Below are 15217 nucleotides of genomic sequence, written 5' to 3' on the forward strand. Positions count from 1 at the left end.
GCTAGAGGGTCAGAACATACCATTAATTCCATTTGTCCAGGTTATTCCACTCCATATCATATTTTTGTAAAACTCCAGTACTCCACAGAGGATCACTTGATTCCAGAAATGCATTTCTATCATGGGCACCGTCATGTAATCAAATTACACAATCAATGATGCAGGATCCTGCAGGAAATGCGTTATCAGCTTCAGCCTATAAAATCTATTGAGTAGTTAGTTACCAGCTACCTGATATTGGCTAGTGGATTGAATTTGAAAGATGAGATATTTCTGAGTGTGGAACAAATCTTAAAAATAATGTTTAGGGGTAAAATAATGAAATATTTTTCAGAGTTTAAAATAATAAATAAAAATACTAAAACTCATGTATTTTAAGAAGTTACCAGAGTTTTGCCTACAGAAAACTAGTTTCCCTCTGACTGTAACAAAGTCCCAGAATTCAAATTTCAAGAAGTCTGGGAAGATGGTAGTTGAAAAAAAATGTGATACTATGATCAGTGCACAAAGGCAGGTAGGAAGAAAGACTCAAAGACTGCAGTTTAGGAGGCTTTTTAAATGACACACAAAATGGAGTAGTAACAAACATTGTTCAATGTATTTAGAAACAAAACAAAAGAAAGGACATAGATATATATTTGACTTCTGTTCTCTTACTCACCAGAAATAGTATTGCGTTTCTTGTTTAAAGGAAAGAGAGATCATTCTTGGCTTGATTTGGCCTTTGACTTGCTAATTGTGCCATGGAGACTTTGTTCAGGTACTGACATTTTTCAAAACCCAATATGGCGCCATAAACCAGTGCCTGCTGCCGAGGAGGACGGGAGTTAATTAGGCAGCTTCCAACAAGGGCTGCATTCAGCCAGGAATTTCATTATTTGAAATGTACTTTTCAAAAATCACACTGGATTTCCAGTGATTGTTTTTTTGTTTTGTTTTGTTTTTCCTACAGAGTATTTGGGATGTTTACCCACACAGAAGACAGAGAGACTGTATATGCCTGGTTTACATTTTCACATTGGCTTGTATATGCCAATAGTGCTGCGAACCCAATTATTTATAATTTTCTCAGTGGTGAGTTTTCAACTGTTCCTTCCAACTCTTCCTTCCAATCCTTACCAAGGATGAGGGATCAATGACCAAAAGGTTTTGAACACTCTTGAAATGTGTGAAGAGCTTAATTGCTCTACAATGAGATTTTTTTTCCCCCCAGATCTAATTTGACTTGAGGTTTTGCCCTTATGAGAGGGAGCACATGTTACCTAACTCATCAGAGAAAATCATCTAAGGCATTTTCCCACAAAATTTAAAAGAAATGTTGAGTAGGAGGAAAGTGAAAATTGTGAGAATTGAAGAACACAGAATCCTGCTTGCCATAGATTAAACTTATGATTTACCAACACGTAAAATAATTTTGTCTGAAAGTAGAACAGACTTTCTATATTATTTCCTTTGCCAACACTGAGATTGCCTCACTGAGATTGAATTGGAACCCTTCCACTTTTGGGTATTTTTCTACATTTACATTTCTCGTGTGAGTAACATCTCTTGGGGTTATCTCAAGATTTCTCACTGACCACAAAAAATGACTTTACTTCTGAATAACATACAAGCTAATTGACACACACAGACATACATCTGTAACTGATTTAATCTTTCTCAGTGTATGAAACCAATGTAATTGTAAAAATCGTTTAACTAGTTGTTTTATTTACAAACATTTTGCCTGACTAACCTTTAGAATTGTGTTTTAATTAGCTACATCTGTGCACTGTCTTCTTCTCTAACCAGCTGGCTATTTGTTTCATTGCTATCTCCAAATATATGATAATTTTAGCAATTCATTTTACTGTGTACTTAATAAAGTATGTGTATTTTCCAACTTCGTCTTTGGCCTTGTAGGTTATATGGTTTATTTAAAAAAAAAAGGAAGAAGAAGAAGAAGACAAATGACCAGTTAATTAGATTTTTTTAAACAATTTTCATTGTTATTTCCTCAATCATGGCGTATATACCCTATATATAAATATGTATAAACCTGCTTTATTTCACCTTTCAGAGACTCAGGTGATATATATGTGGGGTTTGTTTTGTATTGAATTGCCCCTTTTCTTGCCTTCCCCTGACACACCCAGCCCCTGTCTCCAGAACAAAGACGGCATTAGATCGGAGATAACCAGAAACAACTCACTGCTCATGTGCTAGCTTTGAGGGGTCAAGGGGCCATGTGGAACTGTGGCTTTGGAAACAATGAAGAAGCTGTTGCCTCGGGATTAGAGATGACTAAAGCCCTGAGCCTTGCACTAAGCAGATCAAACCTAGAAAGTTAAAGGGAGAAGTGTTTGAAGTCCAAGTGCGCTTGTGGGGTGGATTAAGGCAGGGAAGGTGGCTGGAACCCGTGGAGACCTGGGATGTGCCTGCAATTGTCCAAGTCCCTTAAACATTCACTTCTCATGTAATCACTCAATCACCTGCTTTGGTGATGGAAGCTCAGAGAAGAGAAATGATGATTCCCCATCCTGTCCATTTATCCTTAAAAAGGTGACAGTTTCATTTTCATACTTCTGCAGTTTCATGTCAGTGATTTAAAGTGATTAAAGGCAAGAAAGAACTTCTAAAGTAGGTAATTTTTTCTTCTGTTTTTTGTTCTGCCTCATGCAGATATATGTAACATATATGGAAAATTAATAAATTTTCCATATATTTTTTTTTCTAGATTCTTTGTTGAACTGAGTGTGTCAGTAGACCAGTTTCTTCAGAGTCCACTGTGGGGGTAATTTCTGTACTGTCATGACTATATACAACACAGGTTTCATCATTTTTGAAATTATTAAATATCTCTGGACATCCTACTAATGATCACTTTCTTTACAGCTATCTGTAAAGACCCACAATCACAAATGTAGAAGGTTTGACTCTAAAGGAAAGAAACCAACTCCAAACATCACACATGAAAAGCAGTTACATTATTTTATGGAAATACCTTATTGTTTCAAGAGTCTACCAAACTTCCAGTAACCCAATTTCCTCTTCCTATTTCCCCCTTTTTGCAAAATGTTGTACCTCATTGTTGGTTTGGCTCAAGGGAGCTACTGGGTTATATCCTTTTCATGATTTGTTGAACTCTATTTATGTGTAATTCTTTTTCCTTTCATTCTCCCTGGTTTGCCAGGAAAGTTTCGAGAGGAATTTAAAGCTGCATTTTCTTGCTGTTGCCTTGGAGTTCATCATCGCCAGGAGGACCGGCTCACCCGGGGCCGAACGAGCACAGAGAGCCGGAAGTCTCTGACCACCCAGATCAGCAACTTTGACAACATATCAAAACTCTCAGAGCAAGTTGTGCTCACCAGCATAAGCACACTCCCAGCAGCCAATGGAGCAGGGCCACTTCAAAGCTGGTAGAATTTTCATTCATAGGACAGGGATATCTGGGTAAAACTATTCTTTTTTTAAAAATCTCTGTACACACAAACTTTACTATCCTAATGATTTGAAGCTAAAATTACTTTGTGGAAATTTTTTTAAAAAATTTCTTTCTCTCTCTCTCTTTCTTTCCTTCTTTCTCTTTTTAATCTATTACTCTTTGGAAATAAAAAGAAAAGTCAGTTTAAAATAATTTCTCAACTTTTGATTTAAACGTGTTAGACGTTTGACTTTCAACTGAATTTTAGGCTATTCACTTTTAGCTTCATGTATTATAATTTGTGTCAATTAAATGTTTGAATATTTTTAATTCTAATTGTTATTTTACTCTCTCACTTTCAGCTTGGTTGCAAAAAATTACCAAGAGTAATCCAATGATTTTCTTTTAAAAGAAGTAGCAATTACTAACTCTGAATTAGCAACAGACATGTTAGCTGACTTCATAGTTTAAAAAAATTACAAAAGACTGTCATTATGATGTAACATCTGAGAGAATATTTATATACAAAATAGCATATTATATTAGATAATCAAAAGCTATCTTTCAAAACTATTCAAAAATATATACTATTAAACTTTAATTTCCATTCATTTGATCACCCATTTACACAATTTTCTCAGGTTTGTAACCTTACCGTTGCACACATTTCTCATCTCAACATATGGCCAGTAAGACTGTATTAACATAACAATTTTGGAGTAACTACAAATACTAACAATCTCCATCTCTAAGAAAAGACTTCGATATTTGAGACAATGGTAGAATTCTTTTATGGGTAGAACCCATAAAAATGTCACCGTTGGCCTTGCTGGATTAAATTAAGAATGCAATTTACAAAGAAAAGAAGTAGTGGACTACCACATCACATATGGGGACAGTTACTACTGTCATGGAGATGTGACGATAAATATTTGCATTTATTTGAACTTCATAAACATTGATCAAATACAAGCACCCACTGTGCTAGGTGCTGGAGAATGAGGTAGGGACGGATGTACACGTGCCTTCACAAGAGCTCTCGATTACTGAGGGACACATGTTGATAGAGTTTACAGGACAGCAAAGCATTCTGGGGGACAGATTCAAACGTGGGTGGAGCAGTGAAGCAACCAACACGGGATATGAGCGGTAAAGTTGGACTGTTTTGTTTCTGCTTCATTACAGTGACATGGTTGATGTCAGCAAATTCCGTGCAGGCCTGAAGGTGGTTAGGAGGGAAGTGCTGGCTCCTGACTCCCACACGAAGGACTAGCCACTTGGCATACTTTGTACAAGTGTGAGAGCTGTGACCCAAAGCACTGAGCATTTCCACCTTGAACCTCCTCAAAATGCTTCTAATTCAAATATTCACTTGAAAACTGAATTAAAATTGAATTAAAAGTAAGAGATGTTCATGAAAGTTGTTCTTCTTCTCACAGGACAGCAACAGGTATCCTTATTTTTGTTGAAACAAAAGATGTGGAGCATAATATTTAAGGAAGATTTTTATAGACGCTAAAAATTATCTCATTCATTGCCTGCTATTTTCCAACCCATCACTTTCCAAAAGAAAACACAAGCAAATTGTCCACAAGTCATTTTCCTATTTTACAGTGGGGGCTACCTTGTGCTTTTTTTCCTACTCAAAGCAAAAAACAACCCTCACAGACAAGGTTTATTGAAATTATATTGCTAATTATCAGAAAGATAATGACAAAAGCAAAGTATTATAACTCTCTCCTCCTTTCCCTTTGCACATTTGAGAACTTTCTTGTTTATGCTGCATGAGAGGAGTGTTGTAATATTCAGATTGTGAGGGGAGCTAACATCTTAAACAGTTTGAGGATCCCTTAACTAATATTGATAATATGCCTCAATGCCTAAGTAGTATCAGAGAATAAGAGCTGAATTATAGACTGTAATATGGTCTAGTTCTTTACTGTTTAAGGAGAGAGATTGAGACAGAAAGAAAGAAAAAGAGGCTCAGAGAGGCAGCCATTGTATGACTGCCTGTTAAGAACAGACTCAGAAATCAAGATGCCTTTGCTCTGAATCAGTGATTGTCAAAATGCAGTTTCTGAACCATCAACATCAGCGTCACCTAAGAGCTTACTAGACATGCAAATTTCCACCCAATCTCAGATCTGCTGAATCAGAAACTTTGGGGGTGGCACCCAGGACTCTGTGTCTTAACAAACCGTACAGGTTTTCCCAAAACACCTGGAAATTTGAGAACCCCTGCTCCAAATAACCACCTGGCGCCTGCTAATTAGCCCATGCAAAATTAAGTATTTTATTGCACAGGTATCTGCCACAGGGACCATTGTCATCACTCCTGTCAACCTGGTTGGACGTCTGAAAGAAGAGTATGAATGTGGAACATCACTCAGTGTCATCTTATTCAAAGAGATAGTGGTTTATGAACCAGTTGTTCTGCATGACCAGCACAGTGTGAGAGAAGACTGGTTTTAAAGCACTTGTGTACTTTTACAGGTACCTGGATGACTTGAGTTTCTAACTAAAACTTTTAAAACTCCAATTTTACTTTCACTGACTAAAGGCTAAGTCTTGTGGGAGCAGATAGCTTCTAAGAATGATCATTGCCTGGAAGGAAAACAAACACACACCAGTCCTTGCAAGAAACCGTGTTGATGGAATAGCAGACTGTACACATTGCTTTCAACATGTTAATTCTGGAACTCTTCTGAGAGGTCTGGATGGAGTATGGTTACCTTCCTAGGCCAAGTGGTAAAGAAAGAGTTGTCTCCAAAGCCTGCCAATCTTATGGAGCAAAGCGTCAACTTCTCACCTCATTATGTGTTAATAACACAAATGAGAGACTTCTTATGAAAAGAATGTGTTGCAACTGTTTTATTCTCTACATAGAATATGCATCTGTCTGTTTTGCTATATTTTAAAGATTTAATGTAAAATGTCACTAGCGTTACTGAAATTTTGTTATCAATAAGGATGAGATCATTTTTTTGAGTAGAGAATCCATTTGAACTTCATTATTTCTGAATTTCTCCAAACCCATGAACACTTTGATATTCTAATTCATTCATTCTTGGCAAAAGATGACTCCTAGTTTTTGAGGAAAATGACTTAAATGTTCCAAGGCTTGGATCATTTCCTTGATATCAAATAACTGTTACAAATCATTGATGAATTAATTGCAAAAGTGTTAGGCATAGTGATACTGAATTTCACTCCCAGTGTGCATTGTTTTATTAAAGACAGAGGTAAATATGCTTGTAAAATGTGGTCTGAATGTACATAAACCTGAAATATCAGAATGACAAATACCCAAACATGTTTATGGACACAAATTTTGAGGAGGGCTATTACTGTTTTAATACAGTATAATAATAATAGAATCTCTCATGCTTGATATAAATCATAATAGTAATCAACCGCATTGCAAAAAAAATCTGGTTAGTCATTACAACTTAGAAAGTTTTTCAATCCCAATTAATTTTACAACAGACAACTTTTCTACTCTCTACAAGTTACAAATCAAAAAAAAGTAAATTCCATTAGGTTATTATGTACAATTAGTTTTCAAATGGCATGAAGCAAAATATTGATTTTTTAGAGATAATATGTAAACAAAAAATATTGTCAATTTAAGTCTATTATACTACTTTATGTACCTCAGAAAATGAAGAGCAAAGGCATGGAAAACATTGTTATCTCCCCAAATTCAAAGAGGATTGTTTTCTAGAATACTGCTGCAATTAAAGAGGGAGCAAAACAGTCCCTCTCATTTGCCACGTATTTCTATTCTCTTAAATTTGTTTTATACTGTCTGGGGTTAGAATATCTTTTAAGTTTTTTCCGAAATGTATTTCTATAATTGTTGTATCCCATGTGTGTAATATCATGTCATTTGTTTAACAGTTATCTTATACATTTCAGTTCTTTACGCCTGATTTCCTGTGTGTTCATGAAGAAATTTCTTATCAAATCCAATGGGACTACACACCAACTACTATGAAGGACGCTCGTTATGTACTTTTTCAGTAAAAACCATACTGAGAATTCTATAATCTCATTCACACTGCCCTCTCTATTGTATGAAAAATCTTGCTGTTGTTGATTTGAGACATTGGATATTCAGTCATAACTAGTGTCAGATCTTTGCAGTAAAGGATTAAATTAAGCCCTCTGGTGCGGTACTTAATGATCAAAATATTTTTCCCAATAAGTTTATATAACCAAGGATAATCATGATGTAAAAGGTTTTTAATGTTGTTTTTAAGAGCAGGTACTAAACTAAGGATGGTTAAGATTAACACAGAAATATTTCATAAAAAATATGGTAAGCCACTGATATGTATCATTAAATTTTGGAATTTTTATCAGAGTCAAGAGATTGTATCTTATTTGGACTTAAAGAAAATGATGACCTTGTGATTTTCCATTTATTATTAGACTAATAAGTATGGCATTTCCATAATTATGCAAATTTTTCTTGGTCATTGTATGTAAAACTTTTCGGGCTCTTTTTAGTTAGTGATAAATTTTAAAATGTATATTTTCTGCTTTTCAAATGATTCTGATAAATGACAGCATCAAATGCCAAGGATTTTTCTTTAAAAGTCTGCTTTTATTCACCACTGTTTATTCTAACTTGTATCAAAAAGGGAGCCAAATAACTGGACAAGGTAAATACTTGACTCCATCTAGAGAAACGTGATTTGATTATGGGATGGTTTCTAAGGATGGGGCAGAAACTCTCCGAGTAAAATCCCAAGACTGGCTATTTCATGGCTGAAGGTGTTTTGCTTTGAGAAATCCATCATCGTAGACTAGGGACTTGGCTGCTTCTGCTCCCGGAGTTAGCCCCAAAGAGAGGAAACTCATCCATGCTTTCATCTAGGCCAGTGGCCATGAATGGGAAATGGTAATGAGGAAAGTTTCTGGAAGCACTTCTTTGGCCTTGTGCTGCTTTCACTACTTCCTCGCTCTCCAGCTGTAGTCCCAAGCTAAGCATGAGCAGACCTCCCCCTGACGGCCCTCCTTGCCCTACGGAGTTCCCTGACCTTCTTTCAGACTAGCCCCAGACAATAGGGGTGATTCAGTGCCTCGGGTTCTTGTTAGCTCTAGAGGTGGACCATGGCAACTGGTTAATTTGAGAACAAATGAAGCAAAGCCCAAGGAAAAAGGGAAAATATTTGCATTTTTATATCCAAAAATTATAATTTTATGCCTCCCCAACACAAGCTATTTATTTTCTTTCCAGAATATCTATGTTTATCAGTGGCATTTTGGATCTGTGTCAGCTCCCAATCCAAGCCCTAGCTAAGCTTGCTGCCTCAACTTGGAAGGGATCCCAACTTTGAGACTCTTAGGCCAAGGGCATGGCAGGTCACTAGGGATTTAAGGTCTGAGGAGGTGGTTGCTTGGGTCATCTTTGGAAACAGAACATCTATTCCATCCATCACTTTTCATAAGTCCAGCCCCTATGTGACAGCAGAAATATAATACTCATATAAAAAAATCTATTGTTGATTACGTAATCAATTTCTAATTAATTTCACACTACTTGAGTTAGGCTGATAATTTCCAAAGAGAGAAGGGTACAAACAAAATGTTTGTGGGACTGGGAAATCCTTAATAGTATATGACAACATGAAGTTTAATTTGTTGCAAGCGTGATAAAAGATCACGTCCAGAAGGAAATGACCTTCTCTCTCACAGGGACACAGATTGAAGACTTCTCTTTATATGGTACAGGTAGATGAAGGGGAGAACTTGCTTACAAAGCCATGTCTAACCATGCAGAATATTCACTAAGGAATGGGAAAAACTGTCATTTTAGACTTTTACCAAACATACATACACATGTAAGTATGTGTATGTCTAACATATATATAAAACTGAGATGGGGTGCCTGGTTGGAGCAGTTGGTTAAGAGGCCAGCTCTTTTTTTTTTTTTTACTTTTTTTTATTTTTTCAGTGTTCCAAGATTCATTGTTTTATGCACCACACCCTGTGCTCCATGCAATAGGTGCCCTCCTTAATACCCACCACGAGGTTCACCCCACCCCCTACCGCCACCCCCTCCAAAACCCTCAGTTTGTTTCTCAGAGTCCACAGTCTCATGGTTTGTCTCCTCTTGATTTGGGCTCAGGTCATGATCTCAGGGACCTGAGATTCAGCACTGCATGGGACTCCTCACTCCACAGGGAGTCTGCTTGAGGATTCTCTCCTCCTTTGTCTCCTCCCTACCCCTCACATTCTCTCTCCTTCACTCTAAAATAAACAAACAAATCTTTAAAAAACCTGAGATAGATATTATTTAGTCTGAGAAAATTCCCCAATGTGTGCTAATTTCACACGCCAGAATTTTGAAGTTGTCCCTTCTTCATTTGGTTAACTCCTCTCTTCAATTATATCTTTTAGTTTGGTGGCTAGTTTTCCTCTCCTACACAAATATCTAGGTTTCATATTTCTGCTATTCTAGACAGATTTTTCTCTAAAAACAAAACCATTTCCTTCTTTCTCCCTTCCTTCCTCCTTCATTCCCTCCCTTTCTTCTATCTTTTCTTTTCATTTTTCTTTCTTCTCCTTCCTTCCTTCCTTCATCTCTCTTTTTCTCTCTTTCTTTCTCTCCCTTTCTTTCTTTTTAGCTTTCTTTTTCTTTGTCTATTTATTAGACTGGTGTTCATATGGCTATAATAATTTGGGACAAGTGAAGAAAAGAAGTCTATAAACTGCCTCTCTCCTCCAAAATTCTGTATAAATAATCAATAAGAATCTAAGATTCTTGATGCCACTGACCTTCTCTGTGTTGTTTACTGCTATATTCCTGGGTCCTAGAATGATGCCTGGCATACAGAAGTCACTTGATAAATAACCTTTTGATTTACTGAATTACTAATAATCACATGGCAATTCTTTCCCCAACTCATCTTTTCGCTTTATTTTTTCCCAATTCTTTCCATGTGCTCTTTGAAACCACTTTTTCACTAGAACAAAATGCCCTATACTCCCAGAATCTACACTGCTTAGACCATCTTTTTTTTTCTTTTTTTTTTTTTAAACAAAATTAAACCATACGTTGAGAACACTAATTCCCATTCTCCAGTCCATGGAATTGGGATTCTCCCTGTCACCCATCCTAGGCCCAGATGACTGTTTTTCCCATTCATCAGTAAAACTTGGCCCTTCTGAGGGCTTTATCCTCATTGACCTCTCTCTTTTGCCGGCAGAGTCAGCCTCTTGCTCTCTTCTCCCCTCATTCACATACATTAGCTCCTGGATTGAAGTCACACTCTCCAGCCAGGGATCCATGTGCATGATGAATCTAGTACCAAGCCCTACACTCCTTTGTTGTTGTTGTCCTTAATGTGTAAAACTTTGACTTCCACTATTCTTCACCAAACCATTCATAGTTATGCTTAGTGCAGTTCGTAGGCTGCACTTTGTGTCTTATTATCTCTATGGCAACACACCCTCCTCTGAAGTGCAAAACCCCATTCATTTATTCTAAGCCAACAATTTATTATCCTTTACTCTCACACTTGTGTTCCCACTATAATGTCCCTCAAACCCAAAGGGACTACTGGATTCCTTACCCTTTCTTTTTAGTTCCAGTTTTTCAGTCACATCTTGGATTGACCTTCTTCCCCATCCAGAACAAAAGGAGATCATCAGGTAGTACTACACTCATTACCTGACATTATTTACTTTGAAAAAATTCTTACTTTTTGCTTTAATGAAAATCATGACAATTCCTGTACAACAGAGTGCCTGCTTTCAGATAGTGTCAAAAATAAATTCAAGCCAGGCATAAAACCTTACTGAATTTAATTGTCCAGCCATGAGAGCCAGCCACTCTTCTCTTTTTTTGGAATTGCATGCCAGAGACTCACTTCTCCAGATGGAGAGTTGGCCTTGGCATGAACCACATTACTTACTTTGCCCTCTTTCTGCCAACGGGGGCCCTTCTAGTTTTTGATCCTGCAGAAGTTGTTCTCAAAAATTATTATTATTTACAAATTATTCCTAAGACCATATGAATTTGCTTAATTTGATCTTGTAAATCCTCTACAACTCTTCCTATTGTCCAATCTCTACTTTTAACTGTGTATGTTTGAGGGCAGGAGTAGGTCATCCTGCCTTTTTTCTTAGTGAGCTATTAATAATTTCCTTAGTGATTCATCTTTTAAAAATAGCAAATTATCCATTTTTAATACCTCTGCAGATGAGGCTTTTTTTTTTAAATAAATATGGCTTTATTCCCTCTGTTGAGAGCTATTATAGTAGTAGAACTTACCCCATTCTGGTACCATGAAAAAGCAGCAGTGTTCCCTTTCTTGGATTCTAAAACTAATCATACTGCATTTTTCCTACTCTGAGAGAAGGATTCCTTTTCTGTCAAACATTTTGGCTCTTAAGGATTGATTTAACAACTTTAAATATTATTAGAAAGGTGTACCTTTTTCTTTACAAAGTATGTATCCTCCCTTTTATCTATATTTTATAATTATATTTTATAATTATTTTTAAATGTCAAATCTGTTTAAATCCTTTCCCAGCTGATGGGTTTCAAATCCCAATGAACATTTCAGTTATGATTTTCTTAAGACTGAAAAGGTAAACATTTTCAAAGAAGTATAAACAACTGTCCTCTCAGAATTTGTTAATTCAGTAATATACCAGAAATCCTTTCAGAGTCCAATTATTTTCTCTCCTTTCAGTACCAGTTATTTTCTCAATGAGTTTATTATTGAGATATTAATATTTCTCAATAAATTAGATTTGGATCTTCTGATTTAGGCATTTTCTCCCCCAGTTGCACATAAATTATATGAAAGCAGGAACTAGGCTCTATTTATAAGATTTGTGTGTCAGCCCCTGGGCCTCACACAGTGTGAGGAACAGTATGAGGCATTGTTCATCAAGAACAAAAGCTGTGTGTTTACAACTCACCTGAACACTATACTGAGAAGGGTTATACAGCTGAAAAGACTCAATCCCCGCCCACATGAAGCTGACCCTTTTGTAAGGAGGCATGTAAACAAAGAGAAAAAAAATCAGTTGTTAGGTACTAGATATCAGACAGGATGACATTTTGGCTCTGCCTAAAGAAATGTAGCTGTAGAAGCAAGGGCTTTGCTGGAATTTGAAGGCAGAGATGAGGAAGGCGTTCTGAGCAGAAGGGACAGAGCCACAATGCAATAAGCATGAGCCACAGCATGACCCCTTCAGGATTTGCACACAATTTGAAGGGACAACAGGGGCCAGTGATAAAAAAAGGAAAAAAAAAAAAAAAAGACGTTGGTGGGAGGGGGTAGATGGTAAGAAGGTTTTTTTTACAATATTTAAGGAAATTTAAAACTTGTGTTACGTAATGGAGAACAACTTAGGAATTCTACCCAGAGGAGTGATGTGATTAGGTTTGGGTTCTGGAGAGTATATTAATGGCCCTGTAGTTGGTGAATGTGAGAGTTGGACATTGTAAGTTTAGATCTCAGATAAGTTTTTATGGAACTATTCATCCTTGAGAATAACGACTGGGTCTCAGCCAAGGCAGTGGCAATAGCGTTGGAAAATAAACATTAGATTTAATATCTAGATGAAGATTTGGGGACTAAGTGAAGTCACATTACTGTTTAATTCTATTTACAGTGGATCTCAGCCACCATCCACTTTAACAGAGGGAGTGCTGTTCTGTCGCTGACGTGCTTTAAATACATCTGTGAACTTGTCTTCCTCTTGTTAACATGCTTTTTTTTCCTGACTCTATGTGTTTATGGGAGAGGGAAAGTTGGGTAGATATTCACCCTGTGAGCTGTCCTCTTTCTTTTTCACTCTAAACCAATGATGCCTGCCCCCTCCTTCTGGCATATGTTGCCCCAGGCACCTAAATACTGTTGCCAATTTGCTAGTCTTAGAGCCAAAAATCTGCCACCACCTTGAACACCACAACTTGCTCTGTTAGCTGCTCCCTGCTTATGGTGGCCTTCACGTCCAGGTGTGGGTATTGAGGATTCTCTCTTCTCCCCTTCTGTCTTTGAGTGTGGGGTTCTGAGATGTGTTTGTGAGTGTAGGTGTGTCTACTCTAAATAGAAGAGAGCAAACTACATTTTCTCCTCTTTTGTTATAAATATCTAAGGGAGCTTCACATCAAAATCTGCCCCAGGTCCACATCTTAGACGTTGTTTAGTGAGGTAGCATACACGTGGGCTGCTATTCCTCAAGGGGCCACCTGCTGTCAAATGAAATTGAAAATCCCATTTTAGGGTCCCCAGCCTATAGTCCTCAGACCTTCTTGAATTATTCGCCTAGGCAGGAGCAGAAGTCAGCCAATATCATAGTCAATGACAAAAGGTTGAAAACTTTTCCTCTGAGATCAAGAACAAGACAAGAGTGTCTACTCTCACCACTCTTATTCAACATAGTACAGGAAGTCCTAGGTAGAGTCATCAGTCAAGACAACAAAATAAAAGGATTCCAAATTAAAATGGAGAAGTACCATTATTGTTTTTTGCAGATGATACAATCTTCCATATAGAAAATCTTAAAGCTCAACAAAAAAATATTGAAACTAATCAATGAATTCAGTAAAGTTGCAGAAAATAAAATTAATAAACAGAAATCAGTTGCATTTCTATTAGTAACAATGAAACATCTGAAAAAGAAATAAAGAAAACTATCCCATTCAGAATAGCATCAAAAATTAAAATATTAAGACTAGATTTAACCAAAAATGAGAGATCTGTACCATGAAAACTATGAGACTTTAATGAAAGACATTGAAGAAGACACAAATAAATGAGAAGATATATCATGTTCATGGATCAGAATTACTGTTAAAATGTCTATACTTACTCAAATGGCATTACATTACATTTAATGTAATCCTTATCAATGTTCCATTGGCAATGTTCAGGAACACTGAAACCAATGTTCCAATTTTCAAATTCTGTGAAGATGTGAAAAATGTACCATTTTTCACAGAAATAGAAAAAAAAGAGTCCTAAAGTTTGTATGGAACTACAAAAGACCTTGCATAGCCAAGGAAGTCCTGAGCAAGAAGAAAAAAGCTGGAGGCCTCACATTTCCTGATTTCACACTATATTAACATGGGGTACCTTGGTGGCTCAGTCAGTTAAGCAGCTGCCTTCAGCTCAGGTCATGATCTCAAGGTCCTGGGATCCCACATCAGGGTCCCTGCTCAGCAGGGAGTCTACTTCTCCCTCCCCTTCTGCCTGCTGCTCCCACTGCTTGTACTCTCTCTGTGTGTCAGATAAATATATAATTTTTTTAAAAAACACTATATTAAAATGCTGTAGTAATCAAAATAGTATGATACTGGCACAAAACCAGGCACATAGATCATCATCAGAACAAAATAGCGAGTCCAGAAATAAACCTACACATGTATGGCCAACTAATATTTGACCAGGAAGCCAAGAATACTTAATGGAAAATGTATAGTTTCTTCAACAAGTGGTGTTGGGAAAACTGGATAACCACATGCAGAAAAATGAAATGATAGTTTTTTCTTACACCACTCACAAAAATTAACTTGAAGTGAATTAAAAACTTAAATATAAGACCTAATACTATAAAACCCCTAGAAGAAAATTGGAAAAGAATCTCCTTGTCCTTGTTCTTGGCAATGATTTTTTTGGATGTGACACCAAAGCATAAGCAACAAGAGCAAAAAATCAACAAGTGGGACTACATCACACTAAAAAACTTCTGCACAACAAAAGAAACAATAAAAAAATATAAAAAGAAAACCTATGGAATAGGAGAAAATATTTACACACCATATACTGGATAAGGGATTAATAT

General features: G+C 36.7%; 1 protein-coding gene across 1 annotated transcript in view; it reads left to right on the forward strand.

Moving 5' to 3' along the window:
• Positions 1–5762, forward strand: part of HCRTR2 (hypocretin receptor 2) — a gene marked incomplete at both ends in the record, with an annotated part of 109038 nt that extends 103276 nt beyond the window's left edge. The window contains 3 exons of the mRNA XM_080807046.1: positions 953–1074; positions 3173–3398; positions 5708–5762. Of these exons, the coding sequence (XP_080663172.1) occupies positions 953–1074; positions 3173–3398; positions 5708–5762 (403 nt within the window). The remainder of the gene's footprint in view (positions 1–952; positions 1075–3172; positions 3399–5707) is intronic.
• Positions 5763–15217: the final 9455 nt, after the last annotated feature.

Source organism: Martes martes (genome assembly GCF_963455335.1).
Source record: "Martes martes genome assembly, chromosome: 6".
In the NCBI taxonomy this organism is placed as follows: Eukaryota; Metazoa; Chordata; class Mammalia; order Carnivora; family Mustelidae; genus Martes; species Martes martes.